Source organism: Salvelinus fontinalis, chromosome 5 (genome assembly GCF_029448725.1).
Source record: "Salvelinus fontinalis isolate EN_2023a chromosome 5, ASM2944872v1, whole genome shotgun sequence".
NCBI lineage: Eukaryota > Metazoa > Chordata > Actinopteri > Salmoniformes > Salmonidae > Salvelinus > Salvelinus fontinalis.
Genome location: NC_074669.1, coordinates 54,950,469 through 54,965,925, shown reverse-complemented (window position 1 = coordinate 54,965,925; position 15,457 = coordinate 54,950,469). Strand labels below are relative to the sequence as shown.

General features: G+C 45.8%; 1 protein-coding gene across 1 annotated transcript in view; it reads left to right on the top strand.

Annotated features, from left to right (window-relative positions):
• Positions 1-15,457, top strand: part of LOC129855866 (double C2-like domain-containing protein beta) — a 55,365-nt gene that overhangs the window by 30,112 nt on the left and 9,796 nt on the right. Inside the window, exons 9-10 of the mRNA XM_055923959.1 lie at positions 11,475-11,556; positions 12,261-12,357. Coding sequence (XP_055779934.1) covers positions 11,475-11,556; positions 12,261-12,357 — 179 coding nt within the window. The remainder of the gene's footprint in view (positions 1-11,474; positions 11,557-12,260; positions 12,358-15,457) is intronic.

Sequence of the window (15,457 nt, the reverse complement as noted above, 5' to 3'; positions counted from 1 at the left end):
TTGAGAGAGAGAAGTTGAAAGAGTTTGAGAGATGTTGAGAGAGAGAGAAATAGTTTGAGAGAGAGAGAAATAGTTTGAGAGAGAGAGATGTTGAGAGAGAGAGAGAGATGTGGAGAGAGAGAGAGATGTGGAGAGAGAGAGAGAGATGTTGAGAGAGAGAGATTTGAGAGAGAGAGAGATGTTGAGAGAGAGAGAGATGTTGAGAGAGAGAGAGAGAGAGAGAGAGAGAGAGAGAGAGAGAGAGAGAGAGAGAGAGAGAGAGAGAGAGAGAGAGAGAGAGAGAGAGAGAGAGAGAGAGAGAGAGAGAGAGAGAGAGAGATGCATTGGAGTGATATAGATATGTTTAATGCATCACCAGTCCATATATGAGAGATTGAGTTTATGGAATCACCCTATGACCCTATCTCGGAATTCAGTGGGCCTGAAGATGGAGAGAAGGTGTTAGTCGAGAGGAAAATAGGTTTATAAATGACGACACATATCCTCATTCTCATTCATGGCTCCCTCATATACATTCCTCCCCCATCCCTTTTGAGATTAATTTTCTTTGGCATACACTTCCTGTTATTCAGTAGCCTATGTCCCATCACTTTTGAGATGTAGAAAAATATGTAGGAAGTAGGAACTCAATCTAAACCTCAAAAGATGGAGAGAAGAGGTTAGTCAATGGGACAAAGACGCCTACCGCTAACTACATATACTCTCATTCCTGACTCCCTGGAACTCCTCTAACTCCTCCAACTTCCCCATTGAGATTATTGAGCTGTGACGCCAACTTCTTCCAGTCAAGGCTAGATTCAGATAAAGAAACGAAGCAGGGAGGCTGTAAGCAGACCCGTGACAGACAGAAAGAGCTGCTTTTCGTTCTTTTTTTTTCTCTCTCCCTTTCCTCATTTTTCTCCACTTTTTTGCTGTTCATTGATTTGTTCCTGCTCTTTTGAGCCAGAGCTGGGTGTCTTATCTGCCTCTATTTTGATGTATGGCACGATAGAGTTCTGGAGCCAAGAAATTGTTTTTCTCTCATTTTCCCCGCTTTTTTATTTGATCTTTAATCTCTTTAAAAAAAAATCTTTGACATGCAGTATCTGTTGTTTAGTATGTCGGAGCTCTCTTATTTTACAGTCACAAATCTTATTTTAGGCCCTCTCTTATTTGAGAGTGTCTCATATTTTGCTGTCTTTGACGTGCAGTTTAGTATCTGTGTCACGTTCAATGCACTCTCCTATTTTACAGCCACAAATCAAATTGTTTGTTTACGACATCCACTCCGTGTGATTAAGCAGGCTTCTGTCTGAGTTGCGTTCAAGTCTCTTTTCTCTTATAGTTTCTCATCTCTGTCTTCGAGACGCCTTGCGTCTGAGCTGCGTTGGAGACGCTCGTCTTTCACACTCTCAAATCTCTGACATTCACCGCCTGCTGTTTAGTTAGCAGCCTATTATGTCTGAGCTGTGTTCGAGACGCCGTCTCTCTTCTCGTACTGTGGGGAGTTGTCCCGTGTGTTTGAAGTGTGTTCAGTCAAGCTGGCCGGTAGAATCAGAAGCAGCGGAGTGTCGCAACGGCGGCTGCTGTTATTGTTGTATCGCCTCCGAGCGAGCAGTTCTGTTGATCCTATTTTGGCGAGGTCCGTCGCGCTTGTCTGTGCTCTTTTGTTGTTACTCAAAGAGAGTAACTATTTGCCTGTACTGTTTGTGATGGTGGTTTAAAGGCATACTCTAACCGAAGTATGTAGGGTAAGACTCAAAATCGAATGGAGGCGCAGCTGAAATGTAAGGTTTACATGAGGGGGAAAAGGCGCAAGCTCTCGCTCAAGTAAAAAAAATATATGTTTTTGGTTAAAAGTGTTTCATCATAATTTTCCCCTCATGGCAATGTGTAACTTTTAGTTATAAGTGCTGTCTCTGCACTTGCAAACTGTGACCCTGACTAGTTGGCTATGTTTGAGAGCATCAATCTAGATATGACTGATTTACGAATTACAGTAGTTATTTAGGAGGCAAAAATGATGTGTAGATCAGTCAGTCTGCTCAGGGAGTCAGTGATCAGCAACTGAGCAGAATTGATGCTCTGAAACAACCAAGATGTGCATCCCAAATGGCACCCTATTCCCTAAACAGTGCACTACTTTTCACCAGGGCCCATATGGCTCGGGACAAAAGTAGTGCTTTAGGGAATAGAATGCTATATGGGATGCGGCCTGGGTGAATCTCACCTGTCAGACATATTCTCACTGTCTGTAGGAGAGGAACTGTGGTGAGCGTGGTTGCCTCTTTCTCAGTGTGTGTGTCACTGAACCTACTTTTATGGAAGTTTTGAAGTTAAGATCCGCTATGCCCCCAGCATCCCAGAATGCATTGCTTCGGTCAGTGTGACACACCTGCACAGCAGTAGTTGTCTGGAGTGTATCAATGAAATGTATTTATAAAACCATTTTTACATCAGCCGATGTCACAAAGTTCTACAGAGAAACCCAGCCTAAAACCCCAAAAGCAAGCAATCCAGATGTAGAAGCAGGGTGGCTAGGGAAAACTCCCTAGAAAAGGCAGGAACCTAGGAAGAAACCAGGCTCTGAGGGGTGGCCAGTCCTCTTCTGGCTGTGCTGGTTGGAGATTATAATAATTTATTTTGTATCTTTATTTATTTACTAGAATAGTCAGTTAAGAACAAATTCTTATTTACGATGAAGGCCTACACCGGCCAAACCCGGACGACGCTGGGCCAATTGTGCGCGATGCCCTATGGGACTCCCAATCATGGCTGGTTGTGACACAGCCTGGATTCAAACCAGGGTGTCTGTAGTGATGCCTCTAGCACTGAGATGCAGTGCCTTAGACCGCTGCGCCACTCGGGAGCCCTATAACAGTACATGGCCAAGATGTTCAAACATTCATAGAAGACCAGCACGGTCAAATAATAATAATCACAGTGGTTGTAGAGGATGCAACAGGTCAGCAACTCAGGAGTGAATGTCAGTTGGCTTTTCATGGGACCATGCCCCAAGACTACCTGGCCAGATGACTCCTTGCTGTCCCCAGTCCACCTGATCGTGCTGCTGCTCCAGTTTCAATTGTTCTGCCTGCGGCTATGGAACACTGACCTGTTCACCGGACATGCTACCTTGTCCCGGACCTGCTGTTTACAACTCTCTCTACCGCACCTGTTGTCTTGAACTCTCGAACTCTCAGGTCCTCTGGGAGGGGAGGGAGAGAGAATTAGAGGGAGCATGCTTAAATTCACACAGGACACAGGGTAAGACAGGAGAAATACTCCAGATATGACAGACTGACCCTAGCCCCCCGACAAACTATTGCAGCATAAATACTGGAGGCTGAGACAGGAGGGGTTGGGAGACTCTACGGCCCTGTCCGACGATACCCCTGGACAGGGCCAACCAGGCAGGATACAACCCCACCCACTTTGCCAAAGCACAGCCCCCACACCACTAGAGGGATATCTTCAAACTACCAACTTACTACCCTGAGACAAGGCTGAGTATAGCCCACGAAGATCTCCCCCACGGCACAAACCCGAGGGGGACGCCAACCAGGACAGGAAGATCACGTCAGTGACTCAACCCACTCAAGTGACGCACACCTCCTGGGGACAGCATGGAAGAGCACCAGTAAGCCAGTGACTCAGCCCCCGTAATAGGGTTAGAGGCAGAGAATCCCAGTGGAGAGAGGGGAACTGGCCAGGCAGAGACAGCAAAGGCGGTTCGTCGCTCCGGTGCCTTTCCATTCACCTTCACACCCCTTGGCCAGACTACACTCAATCATAGGACCTACTTCAATGAAGACTTAAAGGTTGAGACCGAGTCTGCGTCTCTCACATGGATAGGCATTCCATTCCATAAAAATGGAGCTGTATAGCAGAAATCCCTGCCTCCAGCTGTTTGCTTAGATATTCTAGGGAGAGTAAGGAGGCCTGCGTCTTGTGACTGTAGCGTACGTGTAGGTATGTACGGCAGGACCAAATCGGAGAGATCGGTAAGAGCAAGCCCATGTAATGCTTTGTAGGTTTGCAGTAAAACCTTGAAATCAGCCCTAGCCTTAACAGGAAGCCAGTGTAGAGACTAGCACTGGACTAATGTGATCCAATTTTTTGGTTCCAGTCAAGATTCTAGCAGTTGTGTTTAGCACTAACTGAAGTTTATTTAGTGCTTTATCCGGGTAGCCGGAAAATAGAGCACCGCAGTAGTCTAATCTAGAAGTGACAAAAGCATGGATGAACTTTCTGCACCATTTTTGTACAGAAAGATCCTGATTTTTGCAATTATACGTAGATGGAATACAGCTGTCCTTGAAACAATCTTGATGTGTTCATCAAAAGTGAGATCAGGGTCCAGAGTAACTACCATCAAGATTAAATTGTCAGATCCAACAGAAGACCTTTGTTTCTTGAGACCTAGCACTAGCATCTCTGTTATGTCCGAGTTTAAAAGCAAAACATGTGCCGCCATTCACTTCCTTATGTCTGAAACAGGCTTCAGGGAGGGCAATTTTGGGGCTTCACCATGTTGCATCGAAATGTACAGCTGTGTATCGTCTGCATAGCAGTGAAAGTTAACATTATGTATCCGAATGACATCACCAAGAGTGAAAATATTTAGTGAAAACAATAATGGTCCTAAAACAGAACCTTGAGGAACACTGAAACTTACAGTTGATTTGTCAGAGGACAAACCATTCACAGAGACAATCTGATATATTTTCAACAGATAAGATCTAAACCAGGCCAGAACTTGTCCATGTAGACCAGTTTAGGTTTTCAATCTCTCCAAAACAATGTGGTGATCAATGGTGTCAAAAGCAGCACAAAGGTCTAGGAGCACAAGGACAGATCCAGAGCCTTGGTCTGACGCCATTAAAAGGTAATTTACCACCTTCACAAGTGCAGTCTCAGTGCTATGATGGGGTCTAAAACCTGACTGAAGCGTTTTGTATACATTGTCTTCAGGAAGGCAGTGAGTTGCGGCGCAACCACTTTTTCGAAATTTGAGAGACATGTGAGAGACGATATAGGCCCATAGTTTATATTTTCTGGGTCAAGGTTTGTATTTTATGAGAGGCTTTATTGCTGCCACTTTTAGTGGGTTTGGTACATATCCGGTGGACAGGGAGACGTTTCTTACGTTCAACATAGGAGGGACAAGCACAGGAAGAAGCTCTTTCAGTTACAATGGAATAGGGTCTAGTATGCAGCTTGAAGGTTTAGAGGCCATGACTATTTTCCAATATGTGTCAAGAGATATAGTATTAATCAAACTGGAGTGTCTCCCTTGATCCTAGGTCCTGGCAGTGTTGTGCAGACTCAGGACAACTGATCTTTGGAGAAATACGCAGATGTAAATAGGAGTCCGTCATTTGCTTTCTAATGATCATGATCTTTCATCAAAGAAGTTCATGAATTTATCACTGCTGAAATGAAAGCCAAATCTCTCTTGTGTATTGCTGCTATTTATTTAGAATAAAATGTTGACTTGTTCTTAGACTCCTCAATTAAGTTGGAGGGGAAAAAATGGGATGATCGAGCAGCAGTGAGGGCTCTTCGATATTGCACGGTACTGTCTTTCCAAGCTAGTCGGAAGACTTCCAGTTTAGTGGAGCGCCATTTCCGTAAAAGAATTCTGGAAGCTTGCTTCAGGGCTCGGGTATTTTCTGTATACCAGGGAGCTAGTTTCTCACTAATGTTCTTGGTGCTGCGACTGCTTCTAGGGTGTTACGCAATATTACATTTAGTTCCTTAGTTAGGTGGTTAACCGATTTTCGTACTCTGACGTTCTTGGGTAGGTGGAAGGAGTCTGGAAGGGCATCTAGGAATTTTTGGGTTGTCCGAGAATTTATAGCACAGCTTTTGATGATCCTTCGTTGGGGTCTAAGCAGATTATTTGTTGCGATTGCAAACATAATAAAATGGTGGTCCGGTAGGCCAGGACTATCAGGAAAACATTAAGATCCACAATATGTATTCCACGGGACAAAACTAGGTCCAGAGTATGACTGGCAGTGAGCAAGTCCAGAGACATGTTGTCCAAAACCCACTTAGTCGATGATGGATCCAAAGCCTTTTGGAGTGGGTCTGTGGACTTTTCCATTTGAATATTATAGTCACCAAAACATTTGAATATTATCTGCCATGACTATAAGGTCCAATAGGAATTCAGGGAACTCTGTGAGAAATTATGTATACATCCCTGGAGACATGTAAACAGTAGCTATAAAAAGTGATTGAGTAGGCTAAATAGATTTCACGATTAGAAGCTCAAAAGACACAAACAGTAATTTTTTTGGGGGGGGTGTAAATGGAAATTTGCTATCGTAAATGTTAGCAACACCTCCACCTTTGCGGGATGCGCAGGAGATATGGGCACTAGTGTAACCAGGAGGAGAGCCCTCATTTAAAAAACAAACGTCAAAGTGTTTCCTTTCAAATGGTAGCAAGAATATGCATATCCATGCTACAGGCAGTTAGACTTAGGTATGTCATTTTAGGCAATAATTGAAAAAAAGGGGGCCGATCCTTAAGAGGATTTATTCAGGCTTAAGCCATGTTTCAGTCAGGCCAATCACATCAAGATTATGAACAGTGATTCATTAATTGACTATAACTGCCTAGAAAGTGAGGGATCTAACATTAAGTATCCCTATTTTGAGATGTTAGAGATCACAATCTTCCATCTTCCATTGAGATTGCTAAGGCGAACACAGCCATGTTTAGTTTTGCCCAACCTAAATCAAGGCACGGACTCGGTGGGGATAGCTGAGCTGGCTACACTGACTGTGCTAGTGGCAGACTCCACTAAGCTGGTCACCCTATCACATTGTGGTGCAAGAGGAGTTAGAGCCCTGTCTATGTTCATAGATAAGATGAAAGCACCCCTCCAGCTAGGATGGAGTCCAGGTTAGGGACTTAGCATGCGTGTATGTAAACTCAGCAAAAAAAGAAACGTCCTCTCACTGTCAAGTGTGTTTATTTTCAGCAAACTTAACATGTGCAAATATTTGTATGAACATAAAAAGATTAAACAACTGAGACATCAACTGAACAAGTTCCATAGACATGTGAGGGGGGGGGGGGGTCAAAATCAAAGTTACAGTCAGTATCTGTGTGGCCACCACCTGCATTAAGTACTGCAGTGCATCTCCTCCTCATGGACTGCACCAGATTTGCCAGTTCTTACTGTGAGATGTTACCTCATTCGTCCACCAAGGCACCTGCAAGTTTCCGGACATTTTGGGGGAGGGGGGCAATCTCAGTCCGATGATGCTGTGACACACCGCCCCAGACCATGACGGACCTTCCACCTCCAAATCGATCCCGCTCCAGAGTACAGGCCTCGGTGTAACGCTCATTCCATTCCGTCACCCCTGGTGAGACAAAACCGCGACTCGTCAGTGAAGAGCACTTTTTGCCAGTCCTGTCTGGTCCAGCGACGGTGGTTTTGTGCCCATAGGCGACGTTGTTGCCGGTGATGTCTGGTGAGGACCTGCTTTACAACAGGCCTACAAGCCCTCAGTCCAGCCTCTCTCAGCTTATTGCGGACAGTCTGCGTACTGATAGAGGGATTGTGCATTCCTGGTGTAACTCAGGCAGTTGTTGTTGCCATCCTGTACCTGTCCCGCAGGTGTGATGTCCGGATGTACCGATCCTATGCACGTGCTGTTACACGTGGTCTGCAACTGCGAGGACGATCAGCTGTCCGTCCTGTCTCCCTGTAGCGCTGTCTTAAGCGTCTCACAGTACGGACATTGCAATTTATTGCCCTGGCCACATCTGCATTCCTCTTGCATCCTTGCAGCATGCCTAAGGCACGTTCACGTAGATGAGAAGGGACCCTGGGCGTCTTTCTTTTGGTGTTTTTCAGATTCAGTAGAAAGGCCTCTATAGTGTCCTAAATTTTCGTAACTGTGACCTTATTTGCCTACCATCTGTAAGCTGTTAGTGTCATAACAACTGTTCCACAGGTGCATGTTCATGAATTATTTATGGTTCATTGAACAAGCATGGGAAACAGTGTTTAAACCCTTTACAATGAAGAAGTTATATTATTCTAAGCTGGAAGTTGATTTGTGTGCTGGCTGCAGTTTCACATAACACATTTTCTGCAAGAGATTAAGCAGGGTTCAAGTTTGGGGTCCTATGAACTTTTACATTGCTCCCCCCCAAATGGCACTATTCCCTATTTCATGGGCACAACTTTGGTCTTAGAAGTAGTGGGGGGGGGCTTGTTTTTTTAAATCTAGTCTTACACTCCAAACAGGCTACCTGACCGCTCAGAGGCGTCATCAAGGCTCCAAAGCACACCATTGCCTAGTTTTGTATCACATCCCAATGATTAAAGTGGGTTGGGGGGGGGTGGGGCGGGGGGGGGGGGGGGGGTGCAAGAATGTGATTTCAGAATGTGTGGCGGGGTGGGGGGCATTTGGAATGCAGAACAACTCTGGTCCTGGAAAGCTATTGGGTGTGCAAGCTTTTGCTCCAACCCAGCACTAACACATCTACGAGGACAGAGAACAAGAGACAGCATCGTCAAATGTATCATTGCATGACACTATTTCAGAGCAAAAACTGTTTTAGGGGGTGGTAGGGAGCCAAAAAAAATATGCTAATCATCAATGAGCGAGTCAAAAGCTGGAGCCAAGAGCAAGACAAATGGGTTCTCGGAGTCAGACTCTTAATAACCTTCTCATTACAAAATGTCCAGGGGCCTTCAACCAGAGCAAAAAAAATAGACGAAGCAGAGCTGTGTGAAACAAGGATGTCAGTTCAACATTGACTCAAAAAAAAAACATTCCTTACCCCAGGATACTTCAACTGTTGACTATCCGGGAGAATAAAGAAAAAGGAGCACTATGTGTGACGTGGTGAGGTTGGACCCAGGTGCAGAGAAGAGACCAGACAAGGAATCAGTGGTTAAGGATAAACATAATACTTTACTGAGAACCGGTAGCCGCAGGATCACAGTACACTTGAAAAGCGACAAACACTAAGTCTCAAACTCACTCAGGGAACAAACACACAAAGGACCACAGAAAACACACCTCTTTTAACAGGGACACAATCATGAAATAACAAGATATACCCGAGTCCATAAAAGTCTCTAGGTCTCTGCCGCCCTCTGGTGACAGGAGGAACCATGACACTCTGTTGCTGTGTAAATCGAATAGATTTATTGATGGGGGAAACAACCAATAGTCTTACGTTTCGGCATGAATCGCCTTTGTCAGAGCCTTAAGTAGGAACAATGTGGTAGGCACCTATATACCCTCGCCCGGTAGGGTCCCACTCATCATGTCAATCAAGCATGTCAATAATGTCAGTAGCAGTAGCAACTACGCAGGTCATTTAAACAAGAGTATGGTCATCATTGATCATGCTGGTCCGGAACAAAAGCCTGCACACCCAGTAGCTCATCCAAGATTGCATGGCTGGAGATCTTGGACTAGGAGATTCCTGACTCAGGGACTCTTATAATAACCACAGAGATACATATGTATATTATGTTGTACTTAATTCTGTGCTGATTAACTTCTCATTACAAATGTCCAGGGGGCATTTTCCTATCTTTCCGACATAAGATTGGCTCCTATGGTTATGAGCCGCCTACTACTGGCCTTTACAATTCACTTAAGCATGTATCAAATTCACAATCACCCACACAACCCCCTCAACCCTGTTTACAGCGACCAAGAGGCTATTCCATCAATGCCTTGAAGACCAATATTGACCTCTAGGTCAGTTGCTCTAGGTGGGTGGCCTGCCTTTCCTCTGTTTTCCTCTCTTCTCGGATACAGATGAACAGAAATGTTAGAGCAACGTTCCATCAACATTTTAAAGACCAATATGAACCTCTTCAGTAGTGCTGGTGTGTTGCCTACTTGCCGTTCCTCTATTTTCCTCTCTCCGTTAATACAGATGAACTAAGATATTAGAGCGTTTCATAATCGCTTCCAACCAGAGACCACGAAGAGACATTATGTATTGGAAACGAGGATTTCAGTTTCTCTACCTCCCAAATGGCAGCCTATTCCCTGTATAGTGCGCCATGGCCCATAGGGTTCTGTTCAAAGGTCGTACACTATGTAGGGAATAGGGTGCTATTTGGGATGCCAGTCGTCCCTCTGGTGCTGAGTGAGCAAACTGTCATCTCGGCATGTGCTGTTTGGATGTGTGAGTCTCTAAACTGGGCGGTTTGTTTTGCTTCTCTCTCTCCTCGCTCTCCTCCCTCTCCCCGCTTTCCAACTGTCACTCTGTTTTTCTATCCTCTGTCTCTGTGTGAAATTGACTGTTTTTCTCGTTCTTTCATTCTTCTGTCTCTCTCCCTCCATCCCTCTCTGTCTTCATTTTTCTCCTAGCTTGTATTCTCTCGAACCCAATTTCTTTCTCTCTTTCACTGCGTTGGTTGAGGACTCTCTTTCTCTATCTTAATCAATCAAATTCCAATTTGTTTTATGAAGTCCTTTTTACATCAACAGTTGTCACTAAGTGCTTGTACAGATACTCAGCCTAAAACGCCAAAGAGCAAGCAATGAAGATGTGGAAGCACAGTGGCGAGGAAAAACTCACCAGAAAAGGCAGGAACATAGGAAGAAACCTAGAGAGGAACCAGGCTCCGAGGGGTGGCCAGTCCTCTTCCATCTTTCTTTCTATAAACACCCCTCTCTCCCTCTTTTCCAACAAATCCAATTTGTTTCTTTCTTTCACTGGGTTGGTTGAGAACTCTCTCATACTACCTCTTTCTTTCTCTCTCTCATCCCTCTCTCCCTCCCTCCTGTCTACTTGTTGTGAACAAACCCCAACCATAGCAGCACATCTGTTAGCTTGTCATTGGGTACGTGTTATTGACGTTGGGCTGAAGGTGGGTGGTGTTGGGGAGTGAGATATCTCCTCCCCGCTAGAACATCATGACTTCGCTGCTTGAATTTATGCTGATGCCTCCTCCAATAACAACCAATGGCCTTCTGGGAAGCTGTCTGTCCCACTCTTTGCTTGAGCTTTTGAGTCTCTGACACTCTCATCACCGATTTCTCTCGCCCTCTCCCCAAAAAATGAAATGAAAGTTTCGGCTCTGAATTTTTTGCAATTTTTTTCTCTCACTGTCTCTCTTTGTTCTATTTTCCTCCCTCGTTCCGGTGGGATTTAATGTCATGCCGGGGTGGAGGACTAAATGGAAGATCATTTGCTTTGATGTTTCAGAAACAATAAAAGACCTGTGTCAGAAATATGGGGGAAAAGCGGCATTTTCAGTCGTCATGCTGTGTCAACTGTCTAATTAAAATTCCATATTTTTCTCATTCTCCTGCTCTCCCTTCATATCTCCCTCTCCCTCTCGATCTGGCTTTCACTTGCTCTCTTTCTCCTCTGTGCTCTCCCATGCCCTCTAACTCGCTCTCATATGCCTCATTGTCTTTCACACTCTCATCCCCTCCTTCCCTTTCTCTCTATATCTCCCTCGCTGTTTTCTCCCCCTCTCTCAGTGTGCTGCAGCCTGATATGGGGAAAAAGTCCAAGTACAAAACCACAGTGAAGAAGAAAACTCTCAATCCCGAGTTTAATGAGGTACTTCCACCCGCTCCGAGCACTACCAATCACTCTCCCTAATACATAAACCAATACCTGGCAACCTTCTAGTGAAGTAATATCTATCATTCTTCCAATACACAGATACAGATGTAGGTTCTTAATTTGAGCAGTTTGCTACTGCAGGAAAATAATCCTTAGCAACAATAAAAATGAATTATTATGTGGATTATAATTAATGAACATTTTTGAATGGGTTGATACATTGTTCGTTAGGACAAAGTGGAAATCACAAACTTTAGAAGCCTGTTTAAAACTCAAATACACTGCAAGTTTGCAGGAAAATCAGCAACAAACGGGTGATCAAATTAAGATCCTACATCTGTATCTGGCAACCCATTTCTCTGACTCACATTTGGCAACCAGATGTGCAAGATATATAATATATCATATTAATGTTGTTTGTTAAAGTTGAACTGTATGCCCTTGGAAGTGATGGAGAGCTATAGCTTACCCCTTCTCATGCATTTGTGTAAGAATATTGTCCCATGCATTTAATTTCATAATTTATGTGCCATAATTTTAATACATTTTCCATCTCCTTCAATACTGCATAACTACCTACCCTACCATCAACATGAATTTAAGTCAATGCATGTTTCACATTCAATGTTAAACATAATCTGAGTAACTTTCCGCTAATAGTGAGTACATGAATACGTTTCTCTCTCTCTACATTACAGGAGTTTGTGTATGAAGTTCCACACGACCAGCTGGCGAAGAAAACCCTAGAGATCTCCGTATGGGACTACGATCTGGGGATGAGCAACGACTTCATAGGTAAGAGAAAGGGGGAGTGAGGGAAAGGAGGAGAGTTAGAGAGCGAGAAATGTAGCTACAGAAAATAATGTAATAGAATTTATGTGTGCGAGGAGGAAAGCAACGCGGGCTGCAGTGTGATGAGCAATGACGTAATCGGTAAAAGAGAGGGGGGGAGCAATGATGTCATAGGTAAAAGACAGGGAGGGAGCAATGATGTCATAGGTAAAAGAGAGGGAGGGAGCAATGATGTCATAGGTAAATGAGAGGGAGGGAGCAATGACGTCATAGGTAAAAGAGAGGGAGGGAGCAATGCCGTCATAGGTAAAAGAGAGGGAGGGAGCAATGATGTCATAGGTAAAAGAGAGGGAGGGAGCAATGATGTCATAGGTAAAAGAGAGGGAGGGAGCAACGGTGTCATAGGTAAAAGACAGGGAGGGAGCAATGACGTCATAGGTAAAAGAGAGGGAGAGAGCAATGACGTCATAGGTAAAAAAGAGGGAGGGAGCAATGACGTCATAGGTAAAAGAGAGGGAGGGAGCAATGACGTCATAGGTAAAAGAGAGGGAGGGAGCAATGACATCATAGGTAAAAGAGAGGGAGGGAGCAATGACGTCATAGGTAAACGAGAGGGAGGGAGCAATGGCGTCATAGGTAAAAGAGAGGGAGGAAGCAATGACGTCATAGGTAAAAGAGAGGGAGGGAGCAATGACGTCATAGGTAAAAGAGAGGGAGGGAGCAATGCCGTCATAGGTAAAAGAGAGGGAGGGAGCAATGCCGTCATAGGTAAAAGAGAGGGAGGGAGCAATGCCGTCATAGGTAAAAGAGAGGGAGGGAGCAATGCCGTCATAGGTAAAAGAGAGGGAGGGAGCATTGATGTCACAAAGCAGATTCACACTGCTTTGTGAGGATCTAAACAGCTCTGACACGGCCCGGCGTGTACCGTATATCACAGGGAGAACCGGTGGGGAGGCAGCTGGGGCAGAATGGATTGTCTCCCAGGGAGCTGGAAGGTCTTGACATCAAAGTGTTTTACTCCCATCTGGAGGTTCCCTGTAACAGGTCTCTCAGAGTCTCTGTAACAGAGTCTCTCTCTCTTTCCGACTGTCACCCTAGTGCTCTCGCTCTCTCTCCCTTGCCCTCGCTCTCTCTCCCTAGTGCCCTCGCTCTCTCTCCCTTGCCCTCGCTTTCTCTCCCTTACTCTCGCTCTCTCTCCCTAGTGCTCTCGCTCTCTCTCCCTAGTGCCCTCGCGCTCTCTCCCATGCCCTCGCTCTCTGTCCCTAGTGCCCTCGCTCTCTCTCCCTTGCCCTCGCTCTCTGTCCCTAGTGCCCTCGCTCTCTCTCCCTTACTCTCGCTCTCTCTCCCTAGTGCTCTCACTCTCTCTCCCTAGTGCCCTCGCGCTCTCTCCCTTGCCCTCGCTCTCTGTCCCTAGTGCCCTCGCTCTCTCTCCCTTACTCTCGCTCTCTCTCCCTAGTGCTCTCGCTCTCTCTCCCTAGTGCCCTCGCGCTCTCTCCCTTGCCCTCGCTCTCTGTCCCTAGTGCCCTCACTCTCTCTCCCTTGCCCTCGCTCTCTCTCCCTTGCGCTCTCTCCCTTGCCCTCGCTCTCTCTCCCTTGCTCTCTCTCCCTAGTGCCCTCGCTCTCTCCCTTGCTCTCTCTCTCTTTCTCCAAATCACCCTTTCTATTTATCTCAGGCCCACTCTCTCTTTCACACACAAACACACACACACACACACACACACACACACACACACACACACACACACACACACACACACACACACACACACACACACACACACACACACACACACACACACACACACACACACACACGCATACACTCAATCTCTCCTTCATGCCCTCTCTCTCTCTCCCTACATCTCTCTCTCTCTCTCTCTCTCTCTCTCTCTCTCTTTCTCTCTCTCAAGCTGGGGACATAACGTGAGTTATTACCCGCGCCAGAAGAGAAGGGGAAAAAGGCCATCGCTCTAACACAATGCTCCGGCTAACCTCTCCCATGACTGTTATCGTTATGGTGTAATGGCCAACATACACGATGGCCTAGATCTGTTAGCACTGCGGAAAAATGACTGTGATACTGGGAGAGACAGAGCGAGACGGGAGGAAGAGGGGGAAGAGAAAGGCGGGAGTGACCGAGAGGAAAAAAGACAGATAGAGCGGAGGGAGAAGCAAATGTGCTGTCAAATACTCTCTGTAAAGGCCAGGAAGAATGATGGGGGAAGAAGATGAGAAGCCAGGGACAGAAAAATGAAAAAGAAATCGAGTAATTATGGAAGGCAGAGAGATAGGAGGAGAGACAGAGAGAGAGTAGCAGTGTCCCCCCTGATTTGTGGGAGCAATTGATGGGCGGACTGGACCTCTCATTTTGCACAAAGACAGAGGTGTCGAGGAAGGAGGAGAAGGGGAGGAAAAGAGAAAGGGAGTGGGACGCCCCCGCCAGGTCCTCCCTCATCCATCTCATCCGTCAGTGTTTCTCTCTCGCCCTTCTTTCTCTCGTCCCACGGCGGGTCACACAATCGCACGCCATTTGTCACCCACACCCCTCCGGACTCAGGGAACATGTTATCGATCTGTTTGTGTGTGAGGGTGGGGGGGTCAGGGAAGGGAAGGGAGAGGGGGGATTGGAAGGTCATTAAGGGGGTACGTGAGTGGCCTAGACAAACAGGTCAGGTGTGTGTACCACTGTGTGTGTGTCTGTGTTTGTTGGTGGCAAGAATGAGAAGGGGTCATTTGGAAGGTACGTGAGACGACTATCCAAACACACCATCTGAAACTTGGGGCGCTATGAGGGCCGAGGTGTGTTTGCGCACATACAATTACACACATCCCGCTGGGCACACGCTGGTTGAACCAACGTTGTTTCCACATTATTTCAATGACATGACGTTGAACCAACGTGGAATACATGTTGAATTGACGACTGTGCCCAGTGGGATCTGTGTGTGTGTTTGTGTTACTATACTTGTGAGGACTGTGTGTTGATGTGTGTATGTCTGGTTCCGAGGGAGTGTGAGCTATGTAAGAGAACAGTCTTCCCCACGCCTCTCACTGTATCTGAGTTTAATACCAAGGCTTAGTGGCGCCACAGATGAGCTATTGA